Source organism: Aquarana catesbeiana, linkage group LG09, assembly GCF_042186555.1.
Source record: "Aquarana catesbeiana isolate 2022-GZ linkage group LG09, ASM4218655v1, whole genome shotgun sequence".
Classification (NCBI taxonomy): domain Eukaryota; kingdom Metazoa; phylum Chordata; class Amphibia; order Anura; family Ranidae; genus Aquarana; species Aquarana catesbeiana.
Window position 1 is genome coordinate 251,926,406 of NC_133332.1, and position 25,598 is coordinate 251,952,003.

General features: G+C 45.9%; 1 protein-coding gene across 5 annotated transcripts in view; it reads right to left on the reverse strand.

Moving 5' to 3' along the window:
* FAM120C (family with sequence similarity 120 member C) overlaps positions 1–13,607 on the reverse strand; it is a 63,099-nt gene extending 49,492 nt beyond the window's left edge. For 2 of the 5 annotated variants that reach the window (XM_073600177.1, XM_073600176.1), the window contains exon 1: positions 12,849–13,607. In XM_073600177.1, the coding sequence (XP_073456278.1) occupies positions 12,849–13,367 (519 nt within the window). In that variant the 5' untranslated portion in view covers positions 13,368–13,607. Of the gene's footprint in view, positions 1–11,708; positions 11,752–12,212; positions 12,293–12,623; positions 12,679–12,848 lie in introns of those variants that run through there. The other 3 variants (XM_073600178.1, XM_073600180.1, XM_073600179.1) reach the window with 3 other exon arrangements.
* Positions 13,608–25,598: the final 11,991 nt, after the last annotated feature.

The following is a 25,598-nucleotide window of genomic DNA, read 5'->3' on the forward strand; positions in this document are numbered from 1 at the left end:
TCTATTTGGATCCCTTTCAGAGCCCCTCTCTTATGCTTTTGGCGCCTTGTTGTTCAGAACAAATTCAACACATTCATTGGACGTTTAAGCCCCTATATTCTAACCATGACCAACACACATTTTAGGGGGTCCCAAACCACAAAGTGTAGAGTATATACAAAGAAAACATCAAAGATGCAAAGAATACAGACAAAATTACAAGCAGTCCCTCAAAACAAAACACAATATATAAAATCAAACAGCATCTGGTCTAGACGATATCAACCAGCCAGCCCAGGAACAGACGGCTATTGCCTATAAACTGCCCACACATTGTACAATCTCCTTTACGGTTACCAAAACTAAATTTATTAGGACACACCTAAACAATTCACTCAATTTTTATCAAATCGGGAAGGCCTTTGCACTACAAAGCTGATAGTCAATATAAACAAGACTGTACAATTAAACTGTATAGTGCATGGTCACCTTAAAGCAGAACTTTACCCATAACAACTTAATAAAAAAAAAAAAATGTTTTTTAGCAAGAATTCCTATGCCACCAAAATGACGGTGTGCTGTAAACTGCCTGCAGCATTGCTCCTGTTTCTGCTGGCTGAAGGCTGCCATTTTTTTGCTGAAGCCCAGAGCCCCTGAGCAGCAGTAAATATGTAGACTGGCAGCTGATCGGCCTCTACTGGCTCTGATTTTCGACACAGTGACAAAAAAAATGGAGAGCAACCAAGCATGTGCAGGCCCTCAGGTTTGGTATGGATTTTAAGGGGGACCCCACACCAAAAAAAAAAAAAAAAAAAAAAAGACAGGAGGTCCCCCCAGAATCCATACCAGACCCTTATCCAAGCATGCAGCCTGGCAGGGCAGAAAAGGGGGGGGGGGGGTCAAGCGAACGCTTCCCTCCACCTCCTAAACCAGGCCACATGCCCCACATGGTGCGGAGTCTCTGTGTGACATCATGGAGGTAGGGGGGGTCACCAGGTGACCACGCCCCTTTATTTACTTAGGGGCAGCAGGGCTGTCATTCGGCAAATGTCTAGTGTCAGGATTGGTTGTATTTGGCGTGTTTATTTTTTGGTGCAGGTCAACATTTAGCGTTCATCGAGATGGAGCCTGTGTTCACACTAATGTGAACACAGACATCGCATGTGATTCGCATCGCATTGCTGTGCAGATCGCATGTGAGGTCTGTGCAATGCAAATTCAGCCATATGGCTAAACTCGCATTGGATTTGCACGAAAAAAAAGGTGCAGGAACCCCCCCCTCCGCACTGGAATCGGATCATATGGGTGTTCACACTCATGCGATCCGATTCCTGTCCGAAGTCACAGTTCGCACTGCGATCTATGAACCGATCGGGGGGGGAGGGTGGGTGTCATTAACTTTGTACTGACACCTGCAGCGATTCACAGAGGGCAGTGTGAGCTTCCTGTGGGAGAGGAGCGATGCGGCAACCCGCACTGAACCCAGGCTGAATATGGAATTACATTGGGGGAATTTCTTTATGCATTTTTTTTTTTTTTTAATAAAAGACTTGTCAAAAACTTTGTTTGTGTTTTTATTTACTTTTGACATTTTTTGGTGAATGAATAGGGGTACCACGCTTATTGACATTGGGGGGGGGGAGCAGGATTGTGGGGAAGAGGACCTCATTTTATTGCTGTCTGTGCCCCTGTTAGATTTGTCCCGCTTACCATGATCAATGAAAGTAAAAGAAAATCCCAAATTTTGGGTCGACGTCTGAATAATAGAGGGAACATTTTCCAATGGGAGCACTGGTTTTGGTGACACCCAACGATTCCCTCACTTTGGAGGGATTTCCTATTACTTCCTGTTTTGGCTATGAGACAGGAAGTGAAGGGAAATCACCCCAATGGGGCACATATGCCCAAAAAAAGACCTGACATTGGCCTCCCATACACGGTTCGAATTTCGAAAAGAATTTTCTTTCCAAAATCGTATCTAAGAATTTTTGTACGAATTTCGCACCATTAGTGGAGCTGCAGCAACGGCCGATTTTTCGTGCGGCAATCTTTTTTTTAGAAAAACAAATGATTTTCTAATCAATGATGGGAGAACCGTGCGAGAAATGTAATAAGAAAAGAAAATTTACGGAAAGAAGATTCCCGGCCACGAAAAGTATTTTCTGTAGTAACATGAGGTGAAATTGAAGGCTTAGCCGGCCGAGTTTCGAAAATTAATGGTGGCGTCATTGGATCACAAAAAAAAAAAAAAAAAAAAAAAAAAACGAACTTTCTGTTTTGAAAAGAAAATTTGTTTGAAATTCGACCGTGTATGGCCTGCTTTAGTCCTATCCAAAAATGAAAAAAAAAAAAAAAAAAAAAGAGCTTGGCCTTTAGTTACACTATAATGTGGAAGTAAACCCTCCTATCGTTATCAGCCAAGGAAGGTGCCAGATTGGCCTCTTTAATCTCCAACTGCCATGAAGCTGCACATGTGATCAGCTATGACAACAGCCATTGGCAAAGCACTGCATAAACTGTTGGCGCTATATAAATCCTGAATAATAATAATAATAATAATAATTGGATGGTTTGACAGTTTTGTTGAAGGCACAACCAATGGGAGTTGTATTCCTGGCCTGGAAATGTAACTTTTTTTTGAAACTGGTAAATCTATGGGTTTACTTCCGCTTTAAGTAGGGGTTACATCATGCTTGTTTTTTTTTTTTTTCTTTGCAGCACAGTGGTCGTCAGCACTTCTGCCTTGCTGCACAGAGGTCATTAGTCTGAAGGCCGACCACGACACACATATATATATATATATACACGTTCTCCCTGGGCTTGTGCAGATTTCCTCCCACACTCCAAAGACATGCTGGTAGGTCAAATGGCCCCAGGATGTGTATATTTGAGATTTGAGATAGGGAACTTGTAAGAGCCTTGGGGGGGGGGGGGGGGGGGTTGTTGCATAGAAACCAATCAGCTTCCAGGTTTTTTAAATTTTTTTTTTTTGGTCAAACCTTCATAGAACAAACTGGCATTGAGTGGATTATCTACCATGCACAGCTGCATCAGATTTTGTCCTCTCCAGTTTTAATAAATCAACCTTAATATCTAGAGCGCTACATAAATTGTTGGCACCATATAAATACCAGTAAGAATAATAAAAAAAAAAAATTACACAGTTTACCAGCTGTCCTACCATCAGTGTATGTTTAAAAACAATGATAGATTAAATAGAGTATTGTATGTGTGTGTGTGTGTAAATATATATATATATATATATATATATATATATATATACACATATATTACATATATACACACACATAATTTATCATTGTTTTGAAACATGCACTGCTGGTAGGACAGCTGGTAAACTGTGTAATTTTTTTTTTTTATTATTCTTACTGGTATTTATATGGTGCCAACAATTTATGTAGCGCTCTAGATATTAAGGTTGATTTATTAAAACTTGAGAGGACAAAATCTGATGCAGCTGTGCATGGTAGATAATCCACTCAATGCCAGTTTGTTCTATGAAGCTTTGACCAAAAAATAATCTTGACGCCGATTTCCTTTGTTTTTTCTTATATATTATTATACAGGATTTATATAGCGCCAACAGTTTGTGCAGCTTTTTACAACATGAGGGCAGACAGTACAATCACAATACAAAAGGCATCAGAGGGCCCTGCTTGTTAGAGCTTACACTCTAGAACATATATATACATACATATACATACACACACACTGTATATAATATAAATAAAAAAAAAACACAAAGGAGACACTATGGAAATGATCGTTAACCCAAAAATTGCACTGTAGAAATATTATAGAATAAGGGAGATCTCTGAGCACAGTACATAAATACAAAATATTTATTAAGTAATCAAAATAATGATTAAAAAAAAAAAAGAAAAAAGAAAGAAAATACAGAAACAAGACATAAAAGAAATACACTACATTAAAAAAAAAAAATGAAATAAGTGCTACATATATAGGACAATTATGATCTACAGCTCGTTTAGTCAAAGGGACAGTCTCTACCCCCTCTTTGAAATGCATTAGAAGGAAGATTTTGAATGAGAACCATTCCTTGCACTTTCGGGGAAGATCCATGCACCTGAATAATTCAGACTTGGTGGGTGATACCAACAACCATATTCTTGCTGCGTCAACCTGTACCAACTTAGCCACTGGTAGGGTTGCCACTGTTTCATCAGATTAGGCGACCCGTCAGAATGTGTAATCGAAGTGGCGTTTCATCGCCGCCATCTTGCTACACCCCACACTTCTCTACAGTAAGGATCCACTGAGAAGGGGTAAAGGGGACAACTTGTTACACCCACCGGAGTTTTGCATTTTACACTTATTTTTAACAGTAAAGTGAGTTTATAAATAAAATATAAAATATGATACTTAGAACTCTGAACATCTGAATGTTTAGATGTTTAATTTTTAAAGCAGCGATCCTCTGTCAGATTAGCAAACCTGTGAGATCAGCAGGCTTGCCGCTGCTTTTAAAATTCAACATCTAACCAGTCAGACGGAGTTCTATCTACTGTAATCCACTATATAAACTCACTGTAGTTTTAAAAATAAGTGTAAAATGCAAAACTCTGGTGGGTGTAACAAGATGTCCGCTTTCCCCCTTCTCAGTGTATCCTTACTGTGAAGGAGTGCAGGGTGTAGCAAGATGGTGGCGACAGAACGTCACTTCTGCTACACATTCTGACGGGTCGCCGAATCTGACGAAAAACTCCTTTAAACCCGAACACATATGAATTTACACAGGTTCTGAGGCTAATTTAAGGCAGATAAGGCACCAAATGCATTTATTTACCACCTTAACCACTTCAGCCCCGGAAGGATTTACCCCCTTCCTGACCAGAGCGTTTTTTGCGATTCGGCACTGCGTCGCTTTAACTGACAATTGCGCGGTCGTGTGACACGGCTCCCAAACAAAATTTACGTCCTTTTTTTCCCACAAATAGAGCTTTCTTTTGGTGGCATTTGATCGCCTCTGCGATTTTTATTTTTTGCGCTATAAACAAAATAAGAGCGACAATTTTGAAAAAAAACGCATTATTTTTTACATTTTGCTATAATAAATATCCCCCAAAAATATATAAAAAAAAAAAAACATTTTTTTTCTTCAGTTTAGGCCGATCGTATTCTTCTACATATTTTTGGTAAAAAAAAAATCGCAATAAGCGTTTATTAATTGGTTTGCGCAAACGTTATAGTGTTTACTAAATAGGGGATAGTTTTATGGCATTTTTATTAATACATTTTTTTTTACTAGTAATGGCGGCGATCAGCGATTTTTATTGTGACTGCGACGTTATGGCGGACATTTTTGGGACCATTGTCATTTATACAGCGATCAGTGCGATTAAAAATGCACTGATTACTGTGTAAATGACACTGGCAGTGAAGGGGTTAACCACTAGGGGGCAGGGAGGGGTTAAGTGTGTCCTAGGGAGTGATTACTAACTGTAGGGGGATGGGCTGTGTGGGTGACGTCACTGATCTCTGCTCCGATGACAGGGAGCAGAGATCGAGTGACACTTGTCACTGTTTACAACGGCATCTCCCCGTTCATCCGCTCCGTGAGGCGATCGCGGGTATCCCCGCGGCGATCGAGTCTGCGGGACCCGCGACCCGACTCACGGAGCTCCCGGCCGGCGCACGCGCCGCCGGCGCGCACGCACGGGCACGGCGGGAAATTCAAATGGACGTACAGGTACGCCCATTTGCCCAACCGTGCCGCTCTGCCGACGTACAACGGCGTGCGCCGGTCGGCAAGCGGTTAACCAGCCACAGAACCTGTGTAATCGGTATGTGTTCGGGTTTGAGGCTAGGTTCACACTGCTGCGAATTTTATTGCGAATTTGAGCCGCTGCGATCGCTCAAATTCGCAAGTCATTTTAATAACATTGTTTTCCATGAGTGCTGTTCACATCAATGCGTTGCGAATTTAACCTGCGTAAAAAAAGGGTCCTGTCCGAGTTTGATCCGTGTGCAATGCGAATTCAGCTCCATAGATTGCAAAATTTGCAGTAGAATCGCAAGAACACACAAAGAATTCGCAATGCAAATTTGCAACGCAATCGGATCAAAATCGCGCTAAATTCGCACTGCAGCAGTGTGAACCTAGCCTAAAGGGATGGAGGTGGCAGCCCTAGCCACTGGCATGTCAACTTGGCGGTTGAAGAGCGGTAAAACTGTTATCGCCCCTCTCCTGCTCATTTAAATGAGGCCTTAGAGATGAACTTTAGGATAAGACAATATTGGCTAAAACACATTTGTCATGTTTATTCCTCTTGAATCTCGGTTTGTTTGGTGTATTTCTTCCATATCTGTGCAGTAATCAAGTGTGAGACTTTTCCTTCCTGTAATAAAGACCGCTCACTGCTGCTCTCTCCTTGTGCAGGGGGACTGGTCTTGTCTCCGCCCCCTTCCTGTAGTTTCCTCCAAGCAGGCTGTAGTAGGAGGAGCCTGCCGCTCCCTCACACAGCTCTGCTCAGTCTATGCACAGCTCCATGATGAGGGTACAGGGCAATCTGATTAGGTGTACAAGTGGATTTATATGCTCTGAGGCAACTGAAGAATATATATTTACATGACTTTTTTGTGTCCAGAGTTCAGCTTTAAATTTCTTTGCTTTCAAGGCTCCCAGGCTGTAGATTTTATTAGGTGTTTATGACAACATGCACTTTTTTTTTTTTTTTTTTTTTTTGAGTCTTGCTTCTTTAACTTTTAGATTTGTTTTTCATAGATTAAAAATGAGTCTTTTGTATTTAAAGCATTGTGCTCTGAGATCTCCAGTTTTTCTATACCTTTATGTTTCAAAGCAAACCTCACACATGTACCAAGGGGAGGTCTAACCAATGTAAAGGCACAGAGAATTCGCTCGTCTTCGTTTCATTAAATTTTTTTTTCCAGAAAATTAAAAAATTCGGAATTGCGAAAATAAGAAAAATTAGAAAGAACGAAAATTAAAAAATTCGGAATTTTAAACTATAGGCATTGAAACAAATGGAACGGAACAAAAGAATAATAAAGGTTTTTATTATTATTATTATTTTGTTACATTCCATTTGTTTAGATGCGGCATTCGTTATTTCGGATAATTCGTAACTTTGGATTAATTCGTATTCATTACATTTACTAACAACCAAATTTGAAAGTAAATTCCAGTAACTATAATTTAATAGTTACGTTTTAGTTAGATATTATTTCAGACTTTCCAATTTTAGTTCTTATTTTCATTCTTTTTTTGGATTTAAGAATATTCGGAAATCCAGATATTTTTTACATGAGCCAATCGCGTTTTATGTCATGCAGCAAAATACACGACTTCTGCTCATGTTTGGGTTGCCAATATAATTTCCGAAAAAAAATTTGGATATTTCCAAATTAACGAGTTTGTCAAAATTAATTTACAAAATAATTCGGAACTAAACGAGTTGCACATGTCTAAGCAATATGTACCCTAGCAAGATTGCAATGCTAATTAAAAAATAAATAATATATAGATAGAACAGCCTTTTAAAGCGGAACATTAGTCAGAAAATGAAGTCCTGAGAGATCGCATCAGATTGGCCCCTTTTGCAGGTATAGCTATGTAAAACATTAAAAAGAAGTGCCTATATGGTTTAAAATCAGTGCTCTGCACATGCTCAGTTGCTCTTTTATTTTTAGACACTGTGCCAAAATGAGTTGAGGACGACGTCCTAAAGATTTACTGCTGCTCAGGGGCTCTGGGCTTCAGCAAAATGGCAGCTTCCAGCAAGAAGAAACAGGAACAAGGCTGAAGGAAATTTACAGCAGACACTCATTTTGGTAGAATAATGATTAATGCGGAATGTATGTTCTTTGCTTAAGAACATTTTCCTATCAAGTTATTATGGGTAAAGTTCCACTTTAGAGGGGCATGGGTCAAGCATATTTATTCATTTTGTGTCTACACCAGCATTTCTCAACTCCAGTCCTCAAGGTGCCCCAACAGGTCATGTTTTCAGGCTTTACCATTATTTTGCACAGGTGATTTGATCAGTTTCACTGCCTAAGTGCCGGTTCACCCTGGGACGACTTGCCAGGCAACTTAGCCGCCTGACAAGTCGCGTCCCGTTCTGTACAATGGAACCGTTCTAATAGGAGCGACGCAAGTCGCTCTGACTTAGAAAAAGGTTCCTGTACTACTTTGGGGGCGACTTGAGGTGACTTGCATAGACTTCTATATAGAAGTCGTTTTGCAAGTCGCCGCTGCTGTCGTGTGCAGGTCGCCTGAGTAGGGCTGGGAAAAAAATCGATTTAAATCTTGAATCGAGTTGAGAGGTCAAATCGATTCAAAATTTAAGCAAATCGATTTTTTTTTTTTCACCGCGCTGGTCCCGAGGCGCTGCGGGCATGAGTTTTTAGGCGAGGCCGCGGCTACGGACGGACACCGCGCCGGGCCCGAAGAGCTGCGGGCAAGGAGGTTTTAGGTGAGACCGTGGCTTCGGCCTAGTCCGCACGCCGCGGCCTCGCCTAAAAGCTCATGCCCGCAGCGCCTCGGGACCGGCGCCGTTTCCAAAAAAAAAAAAAAACTCCATTCGAATCGTAAATCGAGTTTTTTTTAAGAGAATCGAAGATTTTTTTTTTTAAGAAAATCTCCCAGCCCTACGCCTGAGGCAGTCGCGCTGCCTTAGTGTGAACCGGCTCTTAGTAATTACCACAGCCGTTTCATCTGAGGGAAATCTTGAAAACATGACCTGTTGGGGCGCCTTGAGGACTGGAGTTGAGAAACACTGGTCTACACATGAAACGATGTCAGGACTGGAGCACAGCATTGGGATACCAAATTACCAACACAGCAAACAGAAGAACAGGCCCAGGTCACACTTGAGGAACACTAGGTGACATTTTTTTTTGGAAGCGGCCTTCCTCTGATCCAAAAAAAAAAAAAAAAGTGTTAAAAGAACCTCATGTACCTTTTTTTACCTCAGCCAATTGCATTTTACGTCATGCGTTTTGTCACGCAACAAAATGCAGGACTTCTGCTTATGTTTGGAGCGCCAATAAGAAATATCGGCACAGCTTGTTTTTGCTACACCCAAGTGTGAATGGGGCCTAACAAGATTGCAATGCCAAAAAAAAAGAAAAAAAGAAAAAGCACACAACCTTTTAAAAAGGGACCTTAGCGAACATTTCTAAATTCAGTATCGAGTTGCCAAACAACGTAACTAGGTCTGTATGCAGGAAACATGAACTGTTGCTGGGACTGGAGTACATGATTGGAGTACCAATTAACAGCACAGCAAAACAGACACCCCAACTAGATTGCAATGTCAGCTAAATAAAAAAAAAAAAGGGGGAATTGGCACAACAACCTTTTGGGGTACGGACACGTAAAGGTTTAAAATCAGTTTTGGGTTGCCAAACAATGTAACCGTGTCTGTGATTGTGCATAACATAGGAACTGTTGCTGGGACTGCAGTACAGGTTAGGGGCCCATATCTAGGTAGGGGGATGGGAGAAAGAAGGGGGGGGGGGGTGTTTGGGTTACACAATCCTGGTGAATAGGCCTTTCTCTGGGCAGGGAAGTAGAAGGACACCGTCCTGTTAAATACGACTGTCTCTGGGGGGGAGGGGCACTGTCCTGTTGAATAGTTTTGGGCAGGGGAGCAGAGAGATGGGGTACACAGGCTGCCTACATACACTTTTTGGGGAGGGGGGGTCACTGTTCTGATGAATAGACCTGTAGGTAGTTGGGTATGGGTGGTATAGTATAGAGGTAGGTATGTGCACTGCCCCTGGTTACCTTGACTCTGAACCAAATCACGGTCAGGCAGATGGAGGGGGGGATACCTTGATACACTATGACAGGGGGGGGGGGGGGTATGTACATGGTATGTACCAGATCATGGCCAGTATGGCCAGGTGGATAGGGGAGGTAGGTAGTTGGATATGGGGGAGGGGTGGTATGGAGGTAGGCATGTACATGGTCCCGGTTACTTTGCCCATGAACTGGATCATGGCCAGATGAATAGGGAAGTAGTTTAGCTAGGTATGTGAAGGAAGGGTGGAAGGGAAGTACACAGTAGGTAGCAGGTAGGTACACTGTCCCGAGGGAGGGGTGTGAGTAGGTAGACTGTAACCTTTAACCCTGAACTGGATCATGATGGTGGAAGGAGTAGGTAAACTGTTCCGGGGGAGGGGTGTAAGTAGGTGTACCCTGGTATGTCGATTCTGAACCAGATCATAGCCAGGCATGTGGGGGAGGGGTGGTAGGTGGTCCAGCTTACCCTGACTCTAAGCCAGATCATGGCCAAGTGCATGGGGAAGGGGTGAAGTAGGTAGGTACACAGTCCAGGGTGTTGGTAGATGGTCCTGGTTACTTTGACTCTGAAACAAATCGTGGCCAAGTGGATAGCGGAGATAGGTAGCAGGGGGTAGGGGTGGATGTAGGTAGATCAGGAGATGTGGAGATGTTACTTTGCGTCTGAACCGGATCATGGCCAGGGGGATGTAGGTTGAAGTGGTGTGGTAGGAGTCCGGGGGCAGAGATATAGTTGGATGGGGAAGGGTGAAGGTTGGTGTTCCCGGTTACCCTGACTCTGAACTAGATCATAGCAAGGCAGATGGGGGAGGAGATGCAGGTAGCTAGAAGGGGTGTGGTAGGTACAGAGACTTGGGGGGGGGGGGGGGGCAGGATATAGGTTGGTTATTGGGGGGAGAGGTGTAGGTAGTTCAGTAGGTGTCCCCAGTTACCTTGACTCTGGTAGATGGGGGAGGGGTGTAGTAGATAGGGGCTAGGATATAGATAGGTAGGCAGTAGATGGGGGCGGGGTTATAGATAGGTAGGCAGATGGGGGTGGGGTTATAGATAGGTAGGCAGTAGATGGGGGCGGGTTATAGATAGGTAGGCAGTAGATGAGGAGGGGCTATAGATGGGTAGGCAGTAGATGGGTAGGTGTCCCCAGTTACCTTGACTCTGAACCGGATCATGGCAAGGCGGATGGTACGAACCAGCCCCGCGGTGGCGGGGTGTAGTACGCAGGTAGAAGATGGGGGTGGGGTGTAGAAGGTAGGTAGTAGATGGGGCAGGGTGTAGTAGGTAGGTAGTAGATGGGGGGCAGGGTGTAGTAGATAGGTGAGTAGAAGGGGGAGGGGTTATATGTAGGTAGGTGTCTCTGTTTAACTTGACTCTGAACTGGATCATGGCCAGGCGGATGCAGTGTGCCAGGCAGGATGGGGGTAGGAACCAGGCCTGGGGGGCGGGGTGTAGTAGTTAGATAGTAGATGGGGGGTATATAAATAGGTAGGTGTCCCCGGTTACCTTGACTCTGAACCGGATCATGGCCAGGTGGGGGCAGGGTGTAGTAGGCAGGTAGAAGATGGGGGCGGGGTGTAGTAGGTAGATGAGTAGATGGGGGAGGGATACAGGTAGGTGTCCCTGGTTACCTTGACTCTGAAGCGGATCATGGTCAGGCGGATGGTAAGAACCAGGCCCACGGGGGAGGGGTTGTAGTAGATGGGGGGTGGGGTGTATATGTAGAGGTAGATGGGGGGCGGGGTGTAGTAGGTAGGTGGGGGGAGGGGTGTATATGTAGAGGTAGGTGGGGGGAGGGGTGTAGTAGATGGGGGCAGGGTGTATATGTAGAGGTGGGTGGGGGGGGCGGGGTGTAGTAGGTAGGTGGGGGGTGTAGGTGAGTAGATGGGGGAAGGGCTACAGATAGGTAGGTGTCCCCGGTTACCTTGACTCTGAAGCGGATCATGGCCAGGCGGATAGTAAGAACCAGGCCCGAGGGGACAGGGTGTAGTAGGTGGGGCGGGGTTTATATGTAGAGGTAGATGGGGGGCGGGTTGTAGTAGATGGGGAAGGGATATAGATAGGTAGGTGTTCCGGTTACCTTGACTCTGAAGCGGATCATGGCCAGGCGGGGGCAGGGTGTAGTAGATAAGTGGGGTGTAGTAGGTAGATAGGTAGGGGGGAGGGATGAAGTAGATGGGGGATGGGTGTAGTAGGTAGGTGAGTAGATGGGGAAGGGATATAGGTAGGTGTTCCCGGTTACCTTGACTCTGAAACGGATCATGGCCAGGCGGGTGGTAAGAACCAGGCCCGTGGGGGCGGGGTGTAGTAGATGGGGGGAGGGGTGCATATGTAGAGGTAGATGGGGGCGGGGTGTAGTAGGTAGGTGGGGGGGTGCAGGTGAGTAGATGGGAGGAGGGATATAGATAGGTAGGTGTCCCTAGGTTACCTTGACTCTGAAGCGGATCATGGCCAGGCGGATACAGTGTGCCAGGCAGGCGGGTGGTAAGAACCAGGCCCACGGGGGCGGGGTGTAGTAGATGTGGGGTGTAGAGGTAGACGGGGGGGTGGGGTGGGGTGTAGTAGGTAGGTGGGGGGTGTAGGTGAGTAGATGGGGGGAGGGATATAGATAGGTAGGTGTCCCCGGTTACCTTGACTCTGAAGCGGATCATGGCCAGGTGGATGCAGTGTGCCAGGCAGGCGGGTGGTAAGAACCAGGCCCGTGGGGGCGGAGTGTAGTAGGTGGGGGGCGGAGTGTATATGTAGAGGTAGATGGGGGAGCAGGGTGTAGTAGATAGGTGGGGGGTGTAGGTGAGTAGATGGGGGGGAGGGATATAGATAGGTAGGTGTCCCCGGTTACCTTGACTCTGAAGCGGATCATGGCCAGGCGGATGCAGTGTGCCAGGCAGGCGGGTGGTAAAAACCAGGCCCGCAGGGGCAGGGTGTAGTAGATGGGGGCGGGGTGTAGTAGGTGGGGGGCAGGGTGTAGTAGATGGGGGGGGAGGGGTGTATATGTAGAGGTAGATGGGGGGCGGGGTGTAGTAGATGGGGGGGGGGATATAGATAGGTAGGTGTCCCCGGTTACCTTGACTCTGAAGCGGATCATGGCCAGGCGGATGCAGTGTGCCAGGCAGGCGGGTGGTAAGAACCAGGCCCGCGGGGGCGGGGTTCCCTTGTTGCCGATGTGACTGACAATAAGCTGAGCCGTCTGCCGCTCGCCCTGCGCCCTCCTCGCCCACTCGGGGAGTCTCTCCTTGGCCAGGGTCCCGTTGAAGATGGCCACCAGCTCCAGGCCGCCCTGGTATAGACAGGCCTGGGACAAGGCCGCCAGGTAGCCCAGCATGGCGTTCCATTGGCCCCCGCACACCCAGTCGGTCTGGTAGCCGCCGTACAGACGTTGTAGGGCCGAGTCGGCGTCCACCAGAACCCGGCAGGGAGGGGGCGCCCCGGGGGCGGGGGGCTGTGTGGGGGGAGGGGGCGGAGGGGGATAACCGGCCCGGTGTTGTTGTCGGGCCACCGTCCGGGCCAACTTCAGTAAGTCTACGGGCACCACGGCCCCCGGACAGCGCTTCTCCAGGAACTCCTGGAATCCCTGCACCCCCATTGTGTGTCCGGGGGGGGGGAGGGGAGCGGCGGAACCGAGCCCGGGGCTGTTCCCGGTATGGAGGAGGAAGGGGGGGCGGGGCGCTCGGTAGCGGACGGAGCTGGCGGTACACGGCGGGCGGCTTCCTCCCTCACAGAGCCTGGCTGAGGGGGGACGGTCCCTGCGCGCCACCAAGCGCCATCTTAATCGCCTTCTTCTTCTTCAGCACGGCTCGGCTTACTACGCCCCTGAGAGGCGCGGTGCATCCCGGGAAATGGAGTCCCAGCCCTGTCCGCGGACACTGACGAGCTCGGGCCCGAGAACTACAACTCCCGGCATGCCCCGCGCCGCCCTCCCACAACCAGGCGCGCGCCGTCACCCAGCGGGACAGACACCGCCATTGTACTTATTATTAACTATAGACTGGCCTCCCGCGGCGTCCGGGCCCCCCCCCTCCAACGCCCGAAAGAGGGCCACTTCAGCGGCGGTGTGGAATGAGGCGGGCGTGGGGCAAAGGGGGAGTGACGGGAGCGCGGGAGAACTCGTTCCAGGTGTTCTGTCATAATCTCCAACCTGTCAAAAACTACAACCGCTTGTACTCCGCATGCGCGAATTCGATAAGGGCTTTCTTTTTCACGTCGGCTTGCGACGTAAAAGCCATGCACTACTACTGCCTTTGCCACCGCGCCTGCGCCGAACTTCGTGTAACGTACGAAAATCATCAAACGCTCCAACTGTTATGGCCGCAGTGCGCATGCGCGGCAGCACTAACATCCCCCTGTCACTTCTTCCGACCGACTCACACCTAAACCAAAGGGTGATACATGGACAGTTAACCATTTAAATATACTCTAATTAAAAGCCCTTGCCACCCAAGCCTATTCTGATATTTCTCTATTATATGTAAATAAATCATATTTTTTTTTTTTCTTTTTTTAAGCAGAGACCCTAGAGAATAAAATGGCGGTCATTGCACCTTTTTATCTTGCATGGTATTATGCTTTAACCACTTCAATACCAGGCACTTAGACACCGTCCCGCCCAGGCCAATTTTCACCTTTCAGTGCTGTCGCAATTTGGATGACAATTGCGCGGTCATGCAACACTGTACCCAAACAATTTTTTTTATCGTTTTGTTCCCACAAATAGAGCTTTCTTTAGGTCGTATTTAATCACTACTGCGGTTTTTATTTTTTGCGCAACAAATAAAAAAAGAGCAAAAATTTTGAAAAAAAAAAAACGAGGTTTTTCTTTGTTTCTGTTAAAATTTGTTGGAAATAAGTACGTTTTCTTCTTCAATGATGGGCACTGATGAGGTGGCACTGGTATGCGGCAGCGATGGGCACTCATAGGCAGCACTGATGGGCATTTGGAGGTGGCATTGATGGGTACTTATTGGTGGTACAGATGGGCACTGATGACATTGATTGATGGCACTGATGCCCCTAAGGGTGGGCATCAGTGCTATATAATGGTGCCAATCAGTGCCCATTTGCGGGCACTGATTAGCACAGATTGGGCATTGACTGGGCACATGTGGATGGCCATAGGGCCGTCTGTCAGATGCGAGTGAGGAAAAGCCGATCAACGGCTCTTCCTATTGACATCGTGATCAGTCGTGATTGGACACGGCTGATCACGTGGTAAAGAGCCTCCGCCGGAGGCTCTTTACCAAGATCGGTGTAGCGATGCGCGCCCCCGTGATATGTGTGCGGCGGCATGTTATCCTGCTGGACGTCATATGACGCCCAGTCAGGATAACTGAAACACCGCCCAGCCTATAGCAGAATGACAGCCGGGTGGTGCTGACATAATGGAGGATTACAGCCGCTAGCACGCCCGTCCTACAGAATAACAGCCGCTGCACACTGCTACACTAATCTTGGTAAAGAGCCTCCAACGGAGGCTCTTTACCATGTGATCAGCCGTGTTAAATCACGGCTGATCACGATGTAAACAGGAAGATCCATTGATCAACTTTTCCTCAGACGCGAGTAGAGGAGAGCCGATCGGCAGCTCTTCTGCCAGGGGGAGGCTTTATCTGTGCCCATCCTAGAAGAAGATACATTTTTTGTAAAGAAGTTAACAGAAACAAAGAAAAACTTTTTTATTTTTGAAATTTTCGGTCTTATTTTTATTTGTTGCGCAAAAATCGCAGAGGTGATCAAATACCACAAAAAGAAAGCTCTATTTGTGGGAACAAAATGTTAAAAAAATTTAGTTTGGGTACAGTGTTGTATGACTGCGCAATTGTCATTCAAACTGCGACAGCGTTGAAAGCTGAAAATTGGCCTGGGCAGGAAGGTGCATAAGTGCCCTGTATTGAAGTGATTAAAAAAGAAAAAAAAAAAAAAAAAACAGTAAAGTTGGCCCAATTTTTTTGCATAATGTGAAAGATGATGTTACGCCAAGTAAATAGATTCCTAACATGTCACGCTTCATAATTGCACACGCTCTTGAAATGGCGGCAGACTTCGGTACTTAAAAATCCCCATAGGCGCCGTTAAAACATTTTTTTACTGGTTACATGTTTTGAATTAGAGAGGAGGTCTAGGACTAGAATTTTTTGCTCTAACGTTCATGGCGACACCTCGCATGTGTGGTTTGAACACCATTTTCATACATGGGCGGGACGTGAATATGCGTTCAGTTCTGCGTGCGGGGACAGGGGTACTTTAATTTTTTTTTTTTTTAACTGTCAATTTTACTTTTCTTTTTTTAGTTTGACAGTTGTAAACATCCCTTGTAATAGGAATATGGCAAGATCGGTCCTCTTTACAGTGAGATATAGGGTTCAAAAAGACCCCACCTCTAACCTCTAGGCTGGGAAGCCTGAAAAAACAAAAATAAAAACAATCTCGGCTTCCCAGCTGAGGCGGGGCCATTTGTTTGAATGCAGAGGCCAGGGATGACTTCATAACATTGCGCCCGGCCTCCGAACGATCATAGAGACTCCGGCGATCATCTGGTCCGCAGGAAATCTCTATGGTAAACCTCCGGGGCTGGCGGATCCTGTCTCCGACTCACTGATGGCAGCGGTGAGTCAGTAGAAGCACCTGAGGGTGGCAGGAGGCGTCCCCTCTCGTCGCCCGTAAGAACGATCAAGCGGAAGAACAGCCGCTACGATTATTCTTATGGTGTAGGGCAGGGATATGCAATTAGCGGACCTCCAGCTGTTGCAGAACTACAGGTCCCATGAGGCATAGCAAGACTCTGACAGCCACAAGCATGACACCCAGAGGCAGAGCATGATGGGACTTGTAGTTTTGCAACAGCTGGAGGTCCGCTAATTGCATACACCTGGTGTAGGGAATCGGCAGCTGAAAAAGACGATATCTGAATGATGCCTGTAGCTGCAGAAAGTCAAGGACATCATATGATGGCTGGCGGGCAGGAAGTAGTTTAAAAAAAAAAAAAAAAAAAAGCAAATCAAAATTCCAAGGAGAATAGACAACTTGGAGGCCGGTTGGAGTGGCACAGATGTCAAATGGGTCAGCAGCAGACAAAGACCTGAACGAGAAAACAGAAGGGCATGTAGCAAAGTACAACTCCAAAGATAATAGCTAGGGGGAAGTGACATCGGTGCTTTTATTGCATCATCACCAGGCCAGGAAGCACATGGATCAGGACAAGCAGTACCAGGCCCACCAAAGCCCCAGTAAAAAAAAAAAAAGAAAATGAGAAGAGAAAGGGGAAAAACAAGGAAAGCAAGAGAAGAAATGTGAATAAAGAAAGAAGCAAAGCCCATTGGGGGTGCCCCTAGGCGTAGAAAGAATCCACTATAGGCAGACTGGGGAAGCTGGTCAGCCAGCAAGAAGGTCCCAAAGCTCAGGGGAATCTCTCTATATATTCCAGGGGAGCCAGATAAGATGGCAGCATCAGTAGTATCCAGTTCCTGCGCCAGGAGCGTTTCAATGCAGTCGATATAGACCATCTCCTCTACCTACTCCACAACGGTCGGAACACGGTCATGTGCCAGCAGGGCCACGCCATCAGGGGGGTACAGCTGTAAGGGGCCCGTCCGGGCCAGAAGAAGGAAGGACAGGTGAAGGGGATCCGTGCTGTGCAGTATATAAACGATCTCACAGTTTCTGCAGTTATTGCGTGTCATTGATTTTACACATCAAGCTCTTTACTGCCACCTCTGGCTACTATGTGCATGTCCACCCCTCGTGTGACAGTGATCTGCCTGTACTATGCTTCTCAGCAACATGTCATCTTTGTAAAAACGAGCTGGGACCAGGTAGGAAGTTACAAGTAAGGGCTGTGAAGGAAAGGAAGGGGGGCCCGTTTGTGTACAGGGAGGGGCCAGATTCTTGTGTGTCTGTACAGATTTGTGTATGTAGGGCTGCTGTATATACAGGTGTGTGTGAGGGGGAACTGACAAATATACAGGTTTGGGGGGGTGACAAATATACAGGTGTGAAGGGGGCTGATATATATACTGGCCTGAGGGGGCCAGTGTGCGGATTCAGTAGGATGGCCCATAGGCAGGCTCGGGGGGGGGCCCAGGTTTAAAGCTGTGTAAGGGGCCCAAAAATGTCTGACTTGTGTGCCAGCGATGAGGGATAAAAGCAGAAGAACCTGAGGCGTATTAGGGACTGTCAAGGGTGTAACAGCGGTGTAGATGCATAGGAACAATTCCCAAACGGCATGGATGAGAGGGTATTTCCACCAAACAACAGTGATCCAACACCTTTTTCACATCACCAGCAATGGTCAGATACCGAGGGATAAATCCTATGGAGTACTGTCGGACACCGATACCACCTGGAGAACAGTTTAAAATTGGTCTCTTGGACCTTACTTAGCCAATGATAAGTAAAACACAAAGTCCATTTGGTCGTGTATACTGGAAGATCAGGATGAACCTGTGAGAGAAGAAGGACTTTGTGGAAAGCAGTCGTGGAGGTGGAGAATCTTGAGTATAGATTCAAAGCAATCCAAATCCCTAGCCAGGGCCCCCGGGTCACAGAGAGACGGAAAGTACGAACAAAGCAAAAAAATAAAGCAAATTTAAAAAAAAGTGACGCGCTCTCTCTTAAATATGATAAACTTACTTCAATAATATGAACATATAAATCATAAATTAATAATAACGCCCCTAGTGGGAGTGTTGGATATAGCACCCAGTGGTATTACAAACAACACAAATACAATGTGTGTAACCAGTGACCTCTAGTGGACAAAGGAAATATAACACATGATATGTCAAGAAAAAGTCCATATATTTAGTGATATCTTCTGTGAATAAATTGCTATCCTCGTGCAATCCGGCGGTGAATATTAGTAAATGAGTGACTTGACACCCAGTGGACCCTCCACCAGTCACACTATGTGCTCGCCTCCCAAAGCGGCCCCCCAATTAGGCCAAGTAGCGCCTTCCCCTTTGGGGTCTCAATCCAGTATCTCCTAAGCTTCCAACAGTGGACTCCTGCAAGTGTGGTCTCTCATAGGTGATGGTAACATAAGGATAAAGAAGGAACTAGCATAGTGTAATACTGTAAAACAAAATTTATTTAAAACGCATGCGACTATTCCACTCACATTTAAGAATGCACTAGCCCTGGTGCATACAGGTGATGAGTTCAAACAAATACAGATCCGTCCGCGGAGTCACAAAATCGTCCGCAAGTCCTCGGCCCTGCTGCCCTCATGCGTGATCCTGTACTTCCTGCAATGACGTAACAAGCCCCGCACTGACGTGTTTCGTCACTGGAGGAAAGCAGTTTTACCTCGGCTGTAGCAGGTCTCTCTTGAAGACAGTTGGTGTGCTTAAGTCTTCATTCAACCTTGACCTGGAAAATCTACCAGTGTGTGTCAGTCAGGTAGACTTGGAAGAAGAAGCGGCCAGGTGGGCTGGTGAAACGGCAACCAGGTGGGCTAACATTTCAAGCAAGAAGTAGAGCTGGGATCCACATGTGCCACTCATTCAAGGGACAGATAATTCCTAGCCTGTAAGTGGCTGTTGCTGAGCTAACAAAAGTCTGTTAGCTTCTAAAGGGAGTGAACCCAGCGGAGCTGTGCCAAGAATCAATCAGGATTTGTGCAGGAGAATCGAGAGAAGCTGTATATAGGGAGGAAGATGTCCCTGGTTCTGTTATTTTTGTCAACTTATCCTCCCCTAATAAAACAACTAAACCAAGCTAAAACAGTGGTCATCAACCCTGTCCTCAGGACCCACTAACAGGCCAGGTTTTAAGTATTACCTTGGGGAGATGCAGACTAGAATACTGCAATCACTGAGCAGCAAATGATATCACCTGTGATGTATTTCAGTTATCTTGCAAACCTGGCCTGTTGGTGGGCCCTGAGGACAGGGTTGATGACCACTGAGCTAAAAAACTGTTTTCTGTGTCTGGATGCAAAAACGAAATGCAATGTGACTGGCTGCGCAGCAGTGGGGAACACTGACATTGGCAACTCTTAGGGGGGGTAGTGCTACATGTTATATGTAGCACAGTCAGCCTTTTTGTACATATTTGTTAAATAACTTGGGCTCAAATTTGTTTGGTTGGGGGGGGGGTTAAAGTAGAACTATAGGCAATTTTTTTTTCCCATCTTGGATAGAGCAAGGTTATAACCCCTGTCAGATTTTATTTATTTTTTTCCTCCATCTGTATCAGATTCCTGAGATTTCCCTTAACTTCCTGTCCCATAGCCAAACAGGAAGTGAGAGGAAATCCCTGCAAATTAAGGGAATTCCTTGGGCCCCAGGTCACTAAAACTAGTGTCCCCATTGGAAGATTCCCCCCCCCCCCCTTACTTTTCTTGGGACAACCCAAAATTTGGAATTTTCTCTTACTTTCAATAATGGTAAACTGGACTCTTGTATTTGTTGCCTCAGAACACCTTTGATTCTCTGTTGCAGGTTGAACGAAATGGGACTGCTATGGATGACAGGAATAGCATTTATCTGGGCAGAAATAATACCAATTATACTGCTAATATTGCCATGCATTTCTGCCAGAAGGTACACAATTCCCAAATGTCCCCGAAGTCACTGTGGGGGAAATGAAACAAAACTGGAGCAGACAAAATCTGAAGTAGCTTGCGCATGGTGACCAATCAGATTCTGTCTTTAGTTTGTTCAGTTAAGCGTTGATAATTTAAGATAGAAGCTGATTGGTTGCCATGCAAAATTGCTCTATATTCTGGCTGCTCCAGTTTTGATAAACGATCCTATGTGTTTGTACTGAGAAGATATGGAGTAGAGCTCAGCCGTCCCAACTGCTTCTTAGCCAAACTCTGAACTTGTGCTCTTTTTTTTTTTTTTTTTCACTCCAGTGAGTTGTGGGCCGGGTCTTTTTTTTTTTTTTTTTTTTTTTTTTTTTGGACACCCTAGAAAATAAAATGGCGGTCGTTTGCAATACTTTATGTCATGCCGGTCTTACAAGCGCAATCTTTTGGGAAAAACACACTTTTTTGACTTAAAAAAAAAATAAGACAACAGTAAAGTTAAACCAATTTTTTTTTTTTTTTTAATATTGTGAAAGATAATGTTACGCCGAGTAAATTGATACCAAACATGTCACGCTTCAAAATTGCACCCGCTCGTGGAATGCTAACAAACTTACCTTTAAAAAATGTCTACAGGTTATCAGTTTTGAGTTACAGAGGAGGTCTAGGGCTAGAATTATTGCCCTCACTCTAACGATTGCAGAGATACCTCACAGGGGACCCCCCCATGTCCCCTGGGAACAGGCATCATATCTCCCCTGTGGACAGGCATCCCATCTCCCATAGGGATGGAGACCCATCTCCCCTGGCAACGGGGAGTACATCTCACCTAGGGACCCCATCTCCCCTAAGAACAGGAACTTGATCACCCTGAGCGTGCCAACCTCACCACCCTGCCTGCCATGTGTCCTGTGTGAGGGCCCTCCTCAGACAGCTCTTATCAGGACTTCACCCCACTGTGTGCTCCCCCTACATGGATACATGTGTTAGATTAGAAGGGATGGAGGCCCAGAGACATGTCCAGAGTACACAGAGAATACATGGGATAGATTTAGAAGGGATGGAGGCCCAGAGTATTTCCAACTGAAATCACAGCAGTGCGCCTGCGCGGGAAGACTGACATCCCCTTTCTGATCTTCCAATCGACACTATCACACATAAAAGCAAAGGAAATAGATGGAGAGTGAAGAAAAAAATGCAGCCGTTGGAGTATTTGATGGCATTCTTTTAGTGTGTGATATGCAAGGCGGACAGGGGCGCTACGGCGGGGAGAGCAGTTGGTCTATTTGATGCCTTTTATGTAACAATCTTACATTCAGATTGTACTGGAAGACTCACATCCCCTGAACTGGCAAGATAATGTACAGAACAAGGTGTGAGTATGTATGCGAGTGTGAACATAGTTCTGCAAATACATTGTTCCGTACATTATCCTCCCAGTTCATCATGTTCATTGCTTTTAATCTCATATGATAAAACTCTGTATTTTTGCTTAACTGTCCGGGTATCTTCTTCGGTTTATGTGTGAGACGGGGGGATGTTAGTTTTCCCACGCGTGCACACTGCGGCCATAACAGTTGGATAATTTGATGGAATGATTTTCATGTGTTACACAAACACCGCGCAGGTGCAGTGTGGCGGCGAGAGAAATTGGTGTAGTTGATGGCTTTTACGTCGCAATCCGATGTGCAAAAGAAAGCACACGCTCGCACATGCGCAATACACGCGGTTGGACTTTTTGGCAGGACACCGGTATGCCCAGCGCACGGGTTTTTTTTTTTTTTTTTACCTTAATAGGTGACTGAGGTGTTGACCACAACACCTTCACCCAGTTCTCCTCTGAATCATTGAGATGTTCCTTAGCAAACTTCAGACTGGCCTGTACATGTGCTTTCTTGAGCAGGGGGGACCTTGCGGGCGCTGCAGGATTTTCAGTCCTTCCCAGCGTAGTGTGTTACCAATTGTTTTCTTGGTGACTATGGTCCCAGCTGCCTTGAGACTATTCTCCAAGATTCTCCAGTGTAGTTCTGGGCTGATTTTTCACCATACTCATGATCAATGAAACTTAATGAGATCTTGCATGGAGCCCCATGTGATTGTAAATGTAAATGTAAAATGGTTCACACTTATGCGCTGCAAATTTGCATTGTGATTTCGGATTGCCATGTGCGATTTCAATGCGAATTTAGTGCAAATTTGTGAGGGGAGGGGTCACATTTTTATTTTCTAAGATTTAGGCTTAAAAAAATAAATAAAATACATTTGCAGTGATGTGAACACTGGACTGCAATTTCAATCCAATCCCATATAAGTCTATGGAGCTAAAATTCGCACAGCACTTAACTTGCACAGAGCACTTTTTTGAACTGGATCAAATTCGCGCCACATATATGAGAACAGCCTTCATTGGATATAATGCTTTTTTTTTTTTTTTGGATGACTATATAGAATTTGGGTAATGGAATTGCAGAGAGACCCTCCTCTTCTAGGCTCCCCTTTATGGTGAGCGCCCCCATAGGAAGCCACTTCCTATGGGGGGCACTCATGAAGGCTTGCTCCACTGGCCATGTTTAACCGCTTGCAGTTAAACATGGCCTACAGGGACAAGATTGTACACCTACACAAGGCTGGAATGGGCTACAAGACCATCGCCAAGCAGATTGGTGAGAGGGTGACAACAGTTGGTGCGATTTATTACAAATGGAAGAAACACAAAATAACTGTCAATCTCCCTCGGTCTGGGGCTCCACGCAAGATCTCACCTCATGGATTTTCAACGATCATGAGAACGGTGAGGAATCAGCCCAGAACTACACTGGAGAGTATTGTCAACGATCCTAAGGCAGCTGGGACCATAGTCACCAAGAAAACAATTGGTAACACGCTACGCCGTGAAGGACTGAAATCCTGCAGCACATACAAGGTCCCCCTGCTCAAGAAAACACATATACAGTCCCACCTGAAGTTTGCTAATGAACATCTGAATGATTCAGAGGAGAACTGGGTTTAAATCGAGCTCTTTGCCATCAACGCAACTCGCAGTGTTTGGAGGAGGAGGAAAGCTGCCTATGACTCAAAGAAACAGAGTATTGGTAACTATAAGCACAAAACACACAAGTCCATATATAACAGGAGATATAAAGGGCTGAGCAACTTAGTCCATAGGGGACAGGCTGGAAGTTCAAGGGTTAAGTGGTAACCGGTAATGTAATGGTTAAAGTAGGCTGGTAGGCTAGGCGGCTGCTGTCCTCAAAGAGCTGGCTCTGTGATGGATGAGAGAGGGGTAGAGAAGGAAGCGCCACCTGAGTGTAGTATTAACAAATGATGTTTAATGACACCAGGTAAAAACACACTTACAGGATAAAAACATATAAAAGGCTCATCTGTATAGGCATGTGGTCCTCGGTGTTCCCTCTGATCCTGTGGTGGCGACGCTGCAGGGATGCAGAAGGTGGATTACCAGCCAGGAGCTCCTTCTATGGCCATCAGGAAGAGACTAGGGGCCGCCATGGAGCGTGCATGACGTCACAGGTCGTCCGTCCGCTTCCGTGTTCGGTATCCAGGGGAGGGATCGTCCAGGGAGGAGGGCTAGCAGGGAGGTTGGGAGAAGGCTACGCGCTTGAAGCCACTGCTCCTTCAATAAGCTTATTTAACAGATCAAGTAATAAAGTGCTCCCACACTACAGAACTGCAAGCTGTTGCAAAACAGTTTTCCAAACATGTAAAGTTTCTGCAAGTAATTGTTAATTTTTCTCTGAATTTTTTAATTGAAAAGGGGTCACTTGTTAAAACGTAACTAACACCACATCTGAGCACCTCAAACCAAAAACAGAGTTTCGTTCATTTTTTATATTCAAAGCAAACGTCCCCATCCATCCACCTGTGTCTCCATGCTTTATTTTGCAGAGAAAATGGGATTTTTGTACTTACCATAAAATCCCTTTGTGTGAAGTTCATTGACGGACACTGCACCCACCCCTCCTATTTATGTTTGTACTGCTTTTTAACGAACTGAGCTGCTGGGAGCAGAGTGAGGGGTTAGAGCCAGTAGGACCGCCCCCCTGGGCGGTACTGTGCTTGTTTTTTTGTGTGTTCTGCCTAGTCCTCTCCTAAAGGTGGCGATAATGAAAATTGTCAGCTGAACAATGACGGCATCCAAGCAGGCGCATGCACTGTTTGGGTATTCTGGCAGCCACTGGTGCTGGCTGTCAGTTTACAATAGCGCCGAGATTTGGCCAATCTGGTCTGCAGGCTGAATGAAGGAAATCTATGGATTTATAGCCGGTAGGGAGGTCCAGAATGCCATAACTCAAAGTTAAGGTAGGCAGAGTTGTCACTGCTGTTGGTTAGATGTTTCCCTCATTCTTAAGAGTGGTATGCACCTTAGTGGAACAAATTATGTTACAGTAACCTGTCATTGTTGTTTTCTGTACGAAAACTCTTTATAAAAGATATCTTTAACCACTTGCCTACTGGGCACTTTTACCCCCTTCCTGCCCAGGCCAATTTTCAGTGCTGTCACACTGTGAATAACAAATGCACGTCATGCAACAATGTACCCAAATGAAATTTTTATAATTTTTTTTTTTAACACAAGTAGAGGTTTCCTTTGGTGGTATTTAATCACCCCTGTTTTTTGAAAGTGAAAAAAATAAAAATAAAGTTTCTTAGTTTGTCAGAAAATTTTGTAAATAAGTAATTTTTCTCCTTTACTGATGTGCGCTAATGGAGGCGGAACTGAAGGGCACCAATATGCGGAACTGATAGGCAGCGCTGACTGGCATCATTAATGGGCACTAATTGGTGTCACTGATGGGTCAGGGGGACCGATTACCTGTACAGGTCTCCCCTCTGAGGAAGTGCCACTGATGGGCTCTCCTCGCCACACACACACTGTCCGTGTGTACACGGCACTTCCTTGCTTACATGTGACCGGCTGTGATTAGACACAGCCGATCACATGGGTAAAGAGCCACAACATTGGCTCTTTTTTCCCCGAGGTCGCGCCGTGGCCGTGAGCGTGGAAGTTCTGGAGCGCCGTCATATGACAACATGCCAGAACGAGAGTGCATCCCGTCCACCATCATTTTACTCTACGGCGGGCAGTGGTAAAAAAAATAAATAAATAAAATTTAAGATTGGTGTATGGACCTGCTTTATCACATACTACAAACTAAACTACACTGCATCTGAGCACCACAAACCAACAATATTTAATTTGTTTTTAATATTCAAAGCAAACTCACCCATCCCATTCATGTCTTAATGCTTTATTTTGCTGAGAAAGCACTT